This window comes from Centruroides sculpturatus, unplaced genomic scaffold (assembly GCF_000671375.1).
Source record: "Centruroides sculpturatus isolate CEXI.00-Female unplaced genomic scaffold, Cexi_2.0 scaffold812, whole genome shotgun sequence".
Taxonomy (NCBI): Eukaryota; Metazoa; Arthropoda; class Arachnida; order Scorpiones; family Buthidae; genus Centruroides; species Centruroides sculpturatus.
In genome coordinates this window covers 130,923-146,579 of record NW_019385039.1, presented here as the reverse complement: position 1 = coordinate 146,579, position 15,657 = coordinate 130,923, and the positions used below count along the sequence as shown (strand labels likewise).

General features: G+C 27.1%; 1 protein-coding gene across 1 annotated transcript in view; it reads left to right on the top strand.

Moving 5' to 3' along the window:
• LOC111633747 (progestin and adipoQ receptor family member 4-like) overlaps positions 1-14,940 on the top strand; it is a 54,535-nt gene extending 39,595 nt beyond the window's left edge. The window contains exon 5 of the mRNA XM_023378359.1: positions 14,738-14,940. Coding sequence (XP_023234127.1) covers positions 14,738-14,767 — 30 coding nt within the window. The 3' untranslated portion in view covers positions 14,768-14,940. The remainder of the gene's footprint in view (positions 1-14,737) is intronic.
• The last annotated feature ends 717 nt before the right edge of the window (positions 14,941-15,657 follow it).

The following is a 15,657-nucleotide window of genomic DNA, read 5'->3' as shown; positions in this document are numbered from 1 at the left end:
ACTTCAGCCTACCGTTATATATAAATATTTCAGATATTTTAGGGGTTTTTCTTAATATCATATATCATATAGCATTAGTTTCTTTAAAATATATATATATATTTTTTTAATACTAAATTTGCACTTTTAAAAAATATATTAATAATTTAGATTTATACTAGATTTATAGATAACACAGCATTGTTAATAGTATTTAAATAATTGTTCTAAAGTCTACATATTTTGTGTATGTTTATGTATTCATTAAAAAAAAAATTTCCATAAATTTTCTGTTGTAATGTTGTTTCTTCTTGGTTCCAATATAATTTTTTTCTGTTTACTAATTATTTCTTTTTAATCAGTGATTATACTCTGATTAAAATGAAAAAAATCCATAAGGAAGAAATAGTTGAATACTGCCATCAGATCTCAATTTGATCATTAATTAATATATGTACAGTACATATATATTTATAATCCGTGCAGTTTAAGCAAAACACAAATATTCATTAATTTACTCACAAATTTACATTACTTAGTTACATAGAAAAATTTTTTTGCATTTAAATTACATAGAAATAACTTATTATAGTATTTTGCTTTAGATTTAGGTTTTCTAAGATTACTTATTTTAACAAATTATTTTTACTACATTTATAAATTTATAATCTCTGTTTTATTTGTAAACTTAATGCTCATCTTTAATTGATATTTTTATTACTTTTTTTAATGCATATCACTGTTATAAACACAAATGTAGAAATAATAGTAATAATAATAATATAATATCTTATATTTATATAAAAGTATCAGTGAAATTTTAAAATAAATGTTTTTTACATTCAAAAAAAAACAAAAAAGTAAATATTTATTGAATACAAGTTGAATAACAAAATTGAAAAAAGAAACAATTAAAGTACATTTAGATGTTGTCTCAATTTAATTAGCTAACACTTTTACATTTATTGGTGATGTGCAAACAAAAATAATATATATCTAAAGCAAAATACTACATTAGCGACTGATACTGTGACTTTCAGGATTTAATTTTCAAAAATAAAACATTCTAAATAATCTTAACTTTATAAAAAAATTATAATGGAGTGAATTTAATATTATTTCTTGCTTTTAGCTTAAAAAGTTTTAAAAACAACAGGAACATTTTTGGTTTTTTAAAAGTTTTCAAGCTAAAAAGCAACAAATAATCGTAACCTTATCATATAAGTTAGTTTTAAGAAATTATGGATTTTATCCAAGGAATATTTTAAATGCAAATTTTAAAATATTGGTTAACATTGCTTTTAACAAATCAACTAATTTAATAATACTTTTATTAATAATGAAAGGAAGAACTATTAAATGTGTAAGCATGTAAATTAAGAAGTAAATGTGAAAATGATGTTTTGATTATTATTAGCATTGCCATAGAATGATATAGATAGATATATGCATATTGGTAATTGATTAAATATTGATCTGAAAAATAATGAGACAAAATGTACAGAATATTTTTTGGGGCTTAATACACTTTTTAAAAATTCATCTATCATAAGAGTACAAATAAATCAAAAATAAACATATACTTTTACTTCCGAACAATTAAATTTCATTTTATATTCTACATAAAGTTTTATTCATAAATGACAAATAAATTTAAAAATTAAATTTGTCATGTACACAAAAGAAATACAGTACAGAAACATCATACTGATGTTCTTATACTTCTAATATTTGAATATATATACAAATATATATAATAAATATTATAGTAAACATCATATTTATTTGTGCTACAGTTCATCAACTACATGGATCAGAAGCATTTGACATTAATGTAGATTTCATATAAAAAGATGCCACAGAGAATTTATTTCTCAAGAAAATTGAAAAGGAAATTGTAAGTTTTAAGGATGCAGACATTTTACCTTATATGAACTTAATGTGTTTCTTGAAAAAATTACAGTTTAATGATAAACTTAGTTTTTTCATGTTTCTAGTTTATTTTAGTATTATTTTCAATCTTTGTTCAAATAAACCATTTGTATTTATTTACTGAACAAATTGCTGATATATATATAAAAGCAATTTGCTCAGTATAGTTTTTAACAAAGCTTTATATTCTTTCATTAGTGTTTTGATAAATATAAACAAAATAACTATTCTTATTAAATTATGAATTATGAACCCATATGAGAGATTTTACAATTTAGTTTGCATTTTTTTCATTTAAATATGTAATTCTTAAATAATATAAATATCTGTATATGCATAATTGTAACTTAAATTTTTTCATACAAAATAATTATAAATTTAATTATTTATAGTAGTGTTTTTTAACCTTCTTGAATTTACAACCCCTTTACCCTTCTGGTGACCCCCCCAAGACCATATTAAAACTATATCCTCAATTTTAAAAACTACGTATTTAATTTTCTTTCTGTTGAGACCTAAATATTATAGTTTTTGATTCATATTTACAAAAGTTAAATTACATAAGAGTTTATCACACCAATCTAACACTTTTTAAAAATTCTTTAAATTGTGTACAGTAAACGAATAAAGAATTTTTAAAATGTGTTAGCTTGGTCATTCAGTGTGATAAACCCTTAAGTAAGATAACCTTTGTAGTTACATAAATCAAATACTATAATATAACAAACATTAAAATGAAAACCATACAAGGAGTTTGATTACTTCAGCCTACCGTTGTCACATTTATCGGGATACTCTGATGGTACGAAATGGCATAATTTCATTGGTCAAGTAAACATCAATTGAAAATACAATATCTTAAATTTTTTAAGATATCATATTTTTTCTAATGTTAACTCTAAGAAACTCTACCGTTCACAGCCAAATATAAAACGGTAATTGCCAATGAATCAAATTTCATAAAAAACAGACCAAATATTTAAACTTTGCACCCTCAAAAATTACTTAAATCATATTTTGTGCTTGCCAGTAACATTGTATTATGTAATTTTGCTATTCGAATGCCACCATATCACTAGGAAGAAGTGAGTGTTGTGGCAGGGGGTTGGGGTAAATTCAATCAAATGTTTTTAACATCTTAAAAAATTAAAATTAATCTATATATATATAAAAATGGACATGTGTGTCCCTATATTTCACTTTTCCGCCAAAACTACACATCGCACATGAATGGTGTTTGTATGTGGTAGTAGCCCCAAGTCTCCATTCGTGCACTATGGTGGTTGCGTCTCGATAGCTATAAGGGTGCGTGAGATATGGGGCTGAAAGTGGTTTTCTATTTCGAATTTTATGTTCGAATTTGTTCGAATTTAATTCAAACAATATTCGAATTTGAATACGAACATAAAATTCAAATATTGGTTCGATTATAGAATGATTGTAAACGTTCCAGAAACATTGAAAATAGTTTGTTTGACTGGACGTGAACAGGAGACGTTCAGAAATAGAATCGGAACCAGGTCTCTAATTAGTCTGGAAACGGGGAACCTAATTCTTGCATTCTGTGAAAACGGGTAAGATTGGCTATAATGTAATTTATCTTAATTACTTGCCGCGCGAATGTTTTTAAAGGAATTTTTAATTAAACTTAAAAAATACTTAAAACTGAAAAAAACGAAAGAAATGCATTAATTTTGAAGAAAAAGCTTCAAACTTTATTTTCCATTGTCTCGCCTTTCTGCGAAATTTGACACCGATGAGTCATTGTTTACACAGCTGGATGACCTTGAGAACAGCTGGTGTCGTATTTCCCGGGACATTCTCATAGACGTCTCGGGAGGAGAAGGGTTTAAAGTAGGGTGAATACTAGCTAGACCTATTATTTTTAAATATTTTTAAAAAATTAAAATTTTTATTGCGACTCTGACTTAATTAAACTTATATATAATAAAATATATTAATTAAAAAAATTAAACTATTGGAGGTCGTATTTGACATTAGAAAGTAGCTTTAAATAACCTTACCGAAGTCAAATCCGTGCACTACAACTTTAGAACGATTAATTAATTTTGATAAAAATATCCCATTAAAAAACAATTAAGCCTTAATCGAACCTTATCAAAGGCTAATTAAAATCGTGATAAAATTTTTTTGCGTGGGTAAAAATTTTTGAAAAAATTTGGAGACTTAAAAAACATTCCAAAAATTTTTTGGGGGCTGAAAGGACCACATTTTCTGTAACGCTATGTAACATGCCCGAGTTAAATCTTCACTATCGTTACTTTTTGCCCACAAATAAAAACCCAGCGAAATGGGTCCTTGCAGCTAGATTCTAGATTACTTAGAAAAACAGTTTTTTATATATAAAAAAAATTATATTACATACAAATGTATGAACAAACAAAAACCCAGCGAAGCGGGTCCTTGCAGCTAGTATGTAATAAAACTAATATCACTTAAATAAAGTCCATTTGATAACCAGATAGCCAAGGAAGTTAAGGCATCAACCTACTGCTCTGGGGACCTGAAATCAAATCTGCATGGGCAGTCCTAGGAATGTTCCATGTTCCCAATGAGATGGATCCCCATCTCTCACCATCTCCACATAGGCCTAACCAAATCCATGACAGGTGCAATTAAAAAAGCCATATTAGTACAGTACCACAAAAAGGGAAAGTGCAATTAAAAAGTCCATTAAAAAATTTCAACTAAATATATTTGCTTTAACACAAAATTAAATATTGACCCTCCTCCCAGAAGAAAGGATGGTCAATGAGTACTAATTAATACTGGTCTGGTATTAATATTTGAAAAGTGATCTGTGTTAGACAGGTTGTGATGGCCCCACATGTGATCAAAGTTGCTAACCTTAACATTTGACAGACTTCATATAAAACTTGTTTAATTTAAAAAATCTTGTAAAAATGCTAGAATAATTGCTTTTGTGTGATAATAAAGTGTTTATATTTTTGCAACAGATTGTATAAAATATGTGGAAAGTATATTCTTGTAAATATTGCCTTTATAGAAAAACTATTGGGCTGCAATTTGAAGAAATTGTAGACCTGTAAATTCTGACTATTGCCCCCCCTGTCTGTCTGACTGCCCTTCCTTAAATTTGAGAAAGGACTTAGATAGATGAAAGTCGATACCAGATGTGGCAAAAGCAGGCCTAGATTAACTATATAGGAACTTCCTGTTTTAGAACTGAATTAATGTTACTTCAATTCAAAATTTTCCACCAAACAGAGTTAGATGACCAACATGACTCTATTGCTAACAGGAAAATTATGATGTACAGGGGCAAGCCACTACTAAAAGAATTGAGAACATTATGACGAAAAGTTGCAGTCTGGCATTGTGATGATGTCACAATAAATAACTGCTTGTTAGAATTATCAATATTTTGGTTTATTTGGTTACTGCAATGTGACACATGATCGATCTGCCAAGGAAGATGCATCCTGGACTGTTATATAAAGCTGGCCCCAATTTAAGTGTTACTAATGTAAAGAAAACTCTACATGGTCAGTCTGTTGGCTATGCACAAACCCACGATTGACTATCGGTGTTTTGTGATTTTATCCACTCAGTTACCGGAGGACACTTATTGGGCTGCAATTTCAAAAAATTGTGGACCTATAAATTCCCACTGTTCTCTATCCGTCTGTCTTTGTCCTTCCTTAATCTCAAGAACAGAGTTAGAAAGATGAAAGTCAAGACCAGACATGGAATCATAAGACAAAGAGCACCAGATTAACTATCACAAGTCACATTATTTCAATTCAAAAATTTCCCCCAAATGGAGTTAGATACATAATTGTCATAACTTTGTTGCAAACAGGAAAAGTACAGGGGCAAAAGACTACTATACACAGGCAAGTGCTATGTGCTACCTGTCACAGTAATGGCATAATGCCACATCTGTTTTGCACTATAACATTGTCGCAGTAATTCAGTAAATATAATATATACAGTATTTTTTTAAATTATATCCTTTTTTTGTAAGAATTATATTTAGTTAATTAGTTTGTTAAATTTTTTTTCCAATAGACAGTGTTTCATGTAAAGCCAGCAAATCAAATGTAGACAGAAATTAATAAATACAGTAGAGTATCGATTATCTGAAACAATTTGGGACTGGGGTTGTTCGGATAACTGATCATTTACAAAAAAATATATTAAACACAAAACTGTACTGTATATAATTTGTATCACACATCTTACAAATACATACCTTACATAATGTAATACATTACGCTAGCCTACAGTTCAGTTTGGCAGGGAGGGGAAGAGTGCTGCAATGCCACAGCCCTAGCAGAAATTTAAATTTGCCAACTGGAATGGTTTCAGTTAACCGATGTTTTGGTTGATTGGTATTCGGATAATTGACGCTCTACTGTATATAGAAATCTACTTGATAATTTGGTGTTGAATGCATGATATGATCTAAGTTAGAAGAATTTTAATGTAACTGCTGAGTTCCATAGCAATTGGTCAAACAGCCTAGTAGTGTATAGCAAACAAACATCCTTTTATAGATATAGATTTTTTTTTAAATCTTGTTTTTATGTTAGAAAATAATTGCAAATTTTTATAAATCTTAGGATTTCCTATAAAAAAAACAAACTGAACTTTCTCAATTAAGTGAAGAGTGATTCTAGAAAAGGTTTGACAGGCATACAAAAAGTTTGATTTACTTATATTTGAATCATATACTATTATATTCTTGAACTGTTTTCCTGTTTATTATTATATAATGCTTAAATAACAATCAATTTTATTTATAAATAATTATAATGAAATTTTATTAAACTTTAATTATTTATGAATAATTATAGATTAATAAAAATAAAACTTTTTACATTAATACAATAAGTTTGAATTTACTTCATTTCACTTCTTATAAAATTAATGATGATATTAAGCTATTCAAAAATTTCTCTAAATAGGATTTTTAAATAAAAATTAACTCTAAGAATGTAGAAAAAGCTTGTATAGTTTTTATACACTATGATTTACAATAATTTTTTTTTTTAAGTTTGAATTTAGTATATCTATTCCAAGCAATAATTCCATAAAGAATTATTATGCTTTTGCATCTTTGTATTTTCTGCCTTATGTTAATGTTTATTATATAAATGAGAAGAAATTTTGTTTTTTATTTACTTAAATAGTTTGTTTGTTATGATTTTGGCAATATTAAGTTCTTTCATCAATATTCAGAGTCAAAGAACAATTTTCTAGCATGAACAAGGGACATAAAATTTTTTCAAATGATATCTGTTAGATAATGCAGCTCATGTAATGTTTTCTTGACCTTCTTTGAAAATAGAATAATAATAACAACACATGTGCAACACACATGATATACAGTGTTTAATATTTTAGGGATCTTAATTGCACATTCCATTTTTAATCCAAAATTTGAAACATAATTTTGCATTAATATGATCAAAAATTTTAAATAAGATTTGACAATTCTTATTACAAATAAATAAATAAAGAACAAAGGTGACTAATTGATTCAAATCTTATTTAAAGATAGAGATCTGTCTTTCATATGAGTGTGTATTATAACTATATTATGAAATATACTGTAAAATTGTCTCATTACTTTTCAACTATATTGTGTAAATTATCATTTATAAGCATTGAAAAATGTTAAAAATAACATTTTTCAATATAGGAGTTACTTTTTATTTAAATATTTTTATTAATTTAAAGCTTTTCTAGCTAATTTTATTAAATTGAAAAAAGCCTTCTTTAAGAGAATGGATTCAGATTGCCAACTTTTAGGAAATTTTCTTAATGTTTTGCTGGCTGAATTAATCTAATCTCCCTTGTTGATGGAATTTAATTAATTTTGGTTAAGGTGTTTCTTTACAGTTTGAATAATTTAGTGTTTAAAACCTATTTTCTTAAGTCAAAATTTCAACAAGTTATGATAAATGAAAATGACTATCAAACTAAATAAACTTTTACTTAATGATTTCCATAAATATTTAGAATTCTGTACTTACAGAATATCTAGCCAANGTATATATATACAATTACCCACTTCCATAAAATATCTGAACTGTAAATTGTCCAGTACATTTAAAAACTTGTCCCATAAAACTTAGAATTTATGTTCTTCTAAATGTACTGTACAAATTGAAAAATATACTATTTAGTTTATAATTATCATAAATAATAGTAATTTCCCAATATAAGCATATTTTTATAGTAATTAACAAATTATGAAAAACTTAATATTTAATATGCATTTCAAATCTATTTTTATTTAATTTCAGGTAAAAGAAACAAATCAATTTTATTAATATTTAATTCAAGATTAATAGCTCTGCAGTCTGCTAATTTGATTATTTGACTATATTATCGTAAAGTTGAGAAATAATGAAAGCTTAAATAATGATATTCTTGATTTTTATTATAATCAGAACTACAGTGTGTCATGTGACATAGGAAAAAGAGCTGTTCAGATGATATGTTTGATGTGATTGCCATCTTGTACAAGCACAGATTCAGATAGGTGATACAATTGCAGTTTTTGGCAGATCTGAACAGCCACAGATCCAGTCCTACTAAACTTTGTAACCAGTCGTTCAGTGGTGGTATGGGAAATTGGTGCTCATTCAGGAATTTTGTAGTTGGACTCCTCCACCATCTCCTTACAGGTTCTCCACCTGCAGTTAGATCTACTTATCAAACATAATGACTTTTAAAATATACAATAAAACATTTAATTATATTTATAGCTGTGTATTAAAGCAAATGTAAACCTGTGATTACAATTAAAATTTCTTTAATTTGTTTTTGAAATTCATATTGTGAGAAATCACCAGAGTAAATTCTTTTTAAGACATTAGTCCCTTTAGAGTAATACAGGGTGGACCAAAAAGAATATACGTATTTCAAACTGATATATTTATTAAACTATCGATAGTAGCGGTGTGCTGCGGGTATCGGAGGAACGAGTGCATTGTCTAGTTTGTCCCCAGATGTCAGTTGTGCTTGGTTACAATGACGTATTCACAGTTGTTGTAAAATGGCTACGCCACAGCACAAAAGCTTTTGTATTCTTGAGCTTGCGAAGTGTAATTCCGTGATTACAGTGCAAAGACGTTTCCGGTTGAGGTACGAAATTGATCCTCCAAATGGATGGAACATTCGCAGATGGTACCGTCAGTTTGTTGACACAGGTTGTGTATGTAAAGGAAAGAGTCCTGGCCGACCTCGTGTATCTGAAGAAAATGTCGCACAGATTCAAGCTGCTTACCAACGTAGCCCTTCAAAATCAACACGTTGTGCCAGTCTGGAATTGCATCTGCCTAAAACAACAGTTTGGCGTGTTTTGAGATGCAGGTTAGTTATGAAGCCCGGACCGAACTCCCGCCAGGACCCTGGTTCCCGGACACCCGGACGGAACTCCCGCCCGGACCGTTCGTGTCGCTGGTGGAGGACATATTGAAAACCTGTAATCTAAACTAAAGAGTTTCATAAATATGTGTCCCAAGTTCCATAGTTGTATGTCTTACAGTTTATTAAATATATCAGTTTGAAATACGTATATTCTTTTTGGTCCACCCTGTATATATCACTGGGCCAAGATACATGAAGTGAATGGTATTGTACTATAATCTGTTGTCTTTGTTGATAATGAACTCTTACTTCAGATAAATGAATCCCAGTTAATTAGGACTCTCCTATATTATAGTTAATAGACTAAATAGCTTAACTTTTATAAAATGAATATGAAACAATTTTTATCTTCTATATTTTACATATTTTCTATATTTGTTTTTCACTAACAGATTTTTATCATTCTGTACAATTTTCTTCTATCAAAAGGAAATAAATGCAGATTTTTATCATTCTGTACAATTTTCTTCTATCAAAAGGAAATAAATGCACTTCAATATATTTGAATATCCCAGTACATAATATACTAAAAGGTGGTTCTCAAAAAAAGTAATTAAAATTTTGCATAGCCAAAAATGACTATTGTTGATCTTCAATGTAACCCCTCTGACTTTCAAAAACAAATCCTCCAACAGGTCACTAGTTACTGGATTACACAGGAGAGAATATTTTCTCATTTTTATGTGTTTCATTCATGTATCATCTGTGTTGATTTAAAATGATCATCCTTTAAAAAAAATTATATTATTTGTTTAAGAGTTCAAAAAATATGGCAATCACTTGTCACTAAATCAGGCAAATATGGAAGAGGGGGTAATATCTCAAATAAGGACAATGATATTGCAGAAAAAGTGTTGATCACTCTATGCTGGAATTGTTAGTGGATACTTCTTAAATATTAACTGGATCAAATGTAAACAGAGAGAGATAGTGATATATTAATGCATTATCTGAAGCCAACAATTCAAATGAAACCTCTTGGTTTTCCATTCATTAGTGTCTACCTGCACTATGGCAATGTGAGAATTCATACTACCAGCCATACTGTTTACATTACTTATAAAGTTTGAGATTGTTTGTGCCTTGAGCACCACCACATAACTGTAATGATTATTATTTTAAAAATTTAAAAAGAAGTGTGTGTTTAAGAGTTCATTGGTGTAATGGTTTTTTTACAGTTATACTACTGTTTAGTTTGCATTAAACATTTCATACTGCAATTGTGTGAATTTTTTCTGATTTAATCCATTAAAAGTTGACAAATGAGTGTATTCATGTGATTTTAGCACCATTCATTTTTTGGCTAGCATTATGATAAGAAAATGTCTTCTAAGGAATCCATGAGTTAGTGATCTGTTAGAGGATTTATGTTAATGTTATAAGGATTACATTGAAGATTGCCAGCAATCATCTTTGGTTATTTAGGATTTAGGCAATCAAAAATTTTTACTTTTCTCTGATTTTCATCAAATGAAAATCAGAGAAAAGTAAAAATTTTTGTATATTTTCAAAATTCATAGTTTTTTTTTAATGTTAGAATATATGAAAATAATTATTGATTTTCTTTATTATCATTTTATTTATTTATTTTTTGAAAAAGATTTTCAAAGAAATCAAATTTAATAGATGAAACAAGCAAAATTTGATAGATACTTCTTCTTCAAGTGCCATCTCTGTTCCGAAGGTTGGCAATTATCATAGTTGTCTTCTCTTTTGACACTGCTGCTCTGATAAGTTGGCTGGAAGTACATTCATACCATTGTCTCAAGTTGCTCAGCCATGATATTCTTCTCCTTCCCATACTTCTTCTATCTTTTTCTTTTCCTTAAATTATCACGTGCTGCAGATTGTACCTCTACAAATTGCTGCAAGTGATACTTTTCAATGCCTACTCTGAAGAAATAATAAAAAGAACCATAGAAGATGAAACAGCTGGCATAAAAGTAAACAGAACAATCATCAATAACATTAGATATGCAGATGACACAGTCCTGCTGGCAGAATCTCTTAATGATCTTCAGAGATTGCAACCCTGCCTTACTCCCCTTTTAATATTAATACTGTTTGAAGTTTCATTCCCAACACTTATTGTTGCTTGTTAATTGCAGAATAAACAGATACTTCTACAGTCCTTTTAAAATTATATGTTTATTTCTGAAATGATAATATATCCATTAAGATTTTTGTTCTTAGTCAAATTATCACTTGAAACAATTTTGATATACTATGATGAAAACATCTGTGGATAGGATTAGATTGTATTCTTTTGTACATTATCAGGAAAAGTGAGTTATATATCTAACCTCAGTTTTGCCTATATAGAGCTTGTCTAATCTGTAATGAAATTAGTTAGTATGGGTGAGGGATGGAAAATTCTGCCTAATTTGAATTACTCATGAAAAATTATTATAATCCTGTCAGATTGTTTGGATTTTTACAGTAATAGGAGGATATTTTTAAAAATATGTATTAATGACTCGCATCCTATGGGCAAACATATCCGATGAATGGACATTGGAAAGGCACCATTCAAATTGTATTGATGTAAGTGAACATTAAATTAATAACAATAACATTCAATAATAATAATAATAATTAATAAGTTTGTTATTGATATAACAGAAAAACTGATACATCACAAAAATGGAGATTTACTGGATTAAATGTTTTTGGTTAAATATAATAATCATCACTACTAAAATATCAAAAACTTTGTTCTTAAATATTACAAAAATAATACACTGTGCTTTCATTCTGTTGTTCTATTTATTATGGTTTTATTCCATTGAATTGCATGAATAGTTCAACCTAAGATTATGGTATCAAATATGAATCTGCAGTATGCAGGACTGATTGATTGTGAATATTGAATTACTTGAAATAAGTATATTTTCAAAAATTTTAATACAGCATTTCAATATATTGAAATGCTATATAAAGAATTTAATTTTGATTTGGTGAATTTTCTGATGTTATTAATCAGAGTTGGTTATCTTTAGCTTTATGCCATGTATATGGCTTTACTGTATTTTGTGATAAATAAATAAATAAATAAATATAATGACATAAGAAAATATACATACATAAAATGGACNTATATAATGGTTAATAAAAATCTAACTTCATATTTTCAAATGTTTCTTAACTAATTATCTATCTCACTAGACAGATTCTTAAATAAAAAAAAATTTTTCTCTCTCTCAGATGAGAGCATATAACTCATCAGAAATTCTATATACCATGTCATAAAATCAATATGCTTGAAGTCAGTTTGAATAAATGTAGTTATAACTTTTTATGACAAAACTTTATTATGTTAAGTAGAGAAATATTTACAAAAAATATATCATCTGAACAAACATTTCATGTATACTTAATTCATAAAAAAAATCGTTGATTTTAAATCTATAGTGTGTACTAGAGATAATTTACTGATTTTATGTTGAATGTTTCAAAACTTAAAAAAAAAAAAAAACAAGGATACCAAACATCTGAATATTTTCCAAAGTAATTCTTAGCATAAATAACTGAAAATTTATTTTATTCAAAGAAAATTTCCTGAAAGTACATAAAATTTTTAAAAAATCATTAGCTTATTAAGATTTTTATTACTGCACATGTTGCCTGTAAAAAAATATGCAAATACTTAAATATAACAGACTTATGGTAAATGTATCAATATTTTTACTGTTAAATAAAGTACTTAATCTAAATAAATAAAAAAAACATTATTTTTTACATTTACTTCTGTTTTAAACTCAGTCTTTTATTTACAAATTTACAGAACAACAGGAAAGATAACTGATTTTTGTAAAAATTATCTTTTAAAGTTGTACTTTTATCTTTTATTTTATGCTGATGCATGGGACTGCTTATAAATTATGCAATGCAGATATGGGTGGATGGTTATGCAGGCAATTGTTACCATATGTTACAAGGGGTAGGGATGTTTACAAAAACATTACATAATGCTAGGGTTTTAGGGAATCATTCTGTTACCCAAAGGGTAACAGAATGATTCAGTTTTGTTTCTGAACTGTTGCAAGCATGTAATTAATAAAATAATGTAATGTTCAGTACCTTTATTCCTTAGTGCAATTAAGGTGACTGTTTGAAGATATGTCTTATGTAATTTTGGAGTGGGTATGCTTGAAGGTTTTACAGAATGTTAGTTGAAAAGTATAAAAATAGCATTACATAATTTATGGATGATCCTCATGGGATCTGAACTAAATTTTTTTTTGTAATTCAGTCACTTATTAGCTTTTAGTATTATTTTGTGCATAAGTATATTTTAATAAAACAGTTGAAAATTTTTAAAAGTAATGTAACATAATATAGATTTATGAATTTTTCAAATTTTATCATTATGTTTAAGGAAATGATGGCCTAAAAATGATTAGAAAACTTAAGTCATGAAATGTTTATATCATTGAATTTTATTATGCACAAAATATAATTTTGCTTTTTGCTGTATTTTGATAATCTGTTATGGAAATATAGATTATTTATCTAGAAAAAAATTGAAAATGTTATGATTCATCCTTTTTGCTACTATTCTGTTTTTTAAAACTCTCAATATGTAATCGATTCAAACACCATTATTTTCTAGGTGGCTGTGATAATTCCTAGAAAATAATGGTGTTTGAACTGATTACATATTGAGATTGAAAATGTTATTTTGAAATAGTAAGTTTGAATACTTAATAATTTTCATCTATTAAATAAATTCTTATTTTATTTATCATATAAAATAAAATGTATTTTAATAAACTTCCGTTTAAATTAGAGCATTAAAGTCACTGGAATATAATGTAAAATTATTATTAAATATTTTAAATGAATAATTTAGTATTAAATGATAATTATTTAGTGTTAAACTGATAAATATAATATATTAATTATAAATGATTCAGTTTATTTTATGGGTTAAGGAAACTTTCTTGATATATTTTTCATTAAAATGCTGTATTATAAATTAAAGCAGTGGTGAGCAACCTTTTTTTTTTGTATGATGGTGAGTTTTGGAAAAAATATTACTTGTGGACCAACATCTTAGCAGTGGCAAAAACATGTATTTCTATAACTTAAATTATTATTTTTTATATAGTAGATAATGAAAAAATGACATTGATTTGTAGTCATTATAGAATTAATGTTGGGGATTATTTGGAATGCTCTGCAGCATAGTGGTAACTTTAATTTTACATTTCTCACAATGTTCAAATTTGAAAAAAATGTTTACAAATATATATAATAATTAAAAAGTCTTGGTCATCTGTTGTGTGTGTATTGTTTTTGAGTACTTGAAACTGGAAGCTAGAACTTAAAGAATTTGAGAAATGTATTATGTTGTAATTTGTTCTTGAGGTTATTATTAATCATAAATTTATAATCACAGGTTGCACAAAGAAGTTTGAATGGGCACTAAGGCTCACAGGGTTGCTCGTCACTGAATTAAAAGTTTCTTCATTTCACAGTAAAAATCAAGCAAATATACATAAATTTTACATGTATAAAATGTTATTTACATTATATTGTAACCTTATCAATTTAGATAGTTAAATATCACACACCATTTTTTGCACATTAAATAATAATATACATGGTTTTTAATTATTTGTTAGATGACTTTTTAATGTATTAAATTTTTTAATATGTTTCACTTTTGTAAATAAATTACATTGTATATAAATTTATTCATATTTATAAAATTGTATATAAAAATTTTACAACTTATTCACATACTTTTATCTATATATAATCTATGTATAAAATAATTAAATACAGTCAATGTAGTTTCTATTTTGATTTTTAAATTAAATTTATATTTGGAAATATTATTTTAAAATTGTATATTTAAAATAATTAAAAATAATTTATAATTAATATTTATATTAATAAGCTTTATGTAAAAAAGTCATGCATCATAAGATTTATAATTGTTAGATTTAAATATCTTAGAATGATCCTAATTTATTTCTGACAAAAATATTCAGTTATCATTACTTGAATTAAAAGTTTCTAAACTTTCATATTAATAAATTTTAAAAATTTGAAATCAAGTTTATTCAATAACTTATACACAAGAACATGATTATTTAAAAATTTAGTTATGTTATGAATGTCCTTTTTTTCAAATGAAATTACAATTCAGACTTTGGAATGTTTGTATATTATTCAGTTGAAGATAATACAAATCATGATTGAGTGTGATGGTCGGGTGGCTGAGATGGTAGAACTATCAGACAGAGATCTAAGGTTGATTCTGGGTCAGATCCTCAAACTTTCATGGGCTAAACAGCCCATGAAAGTTTTTGA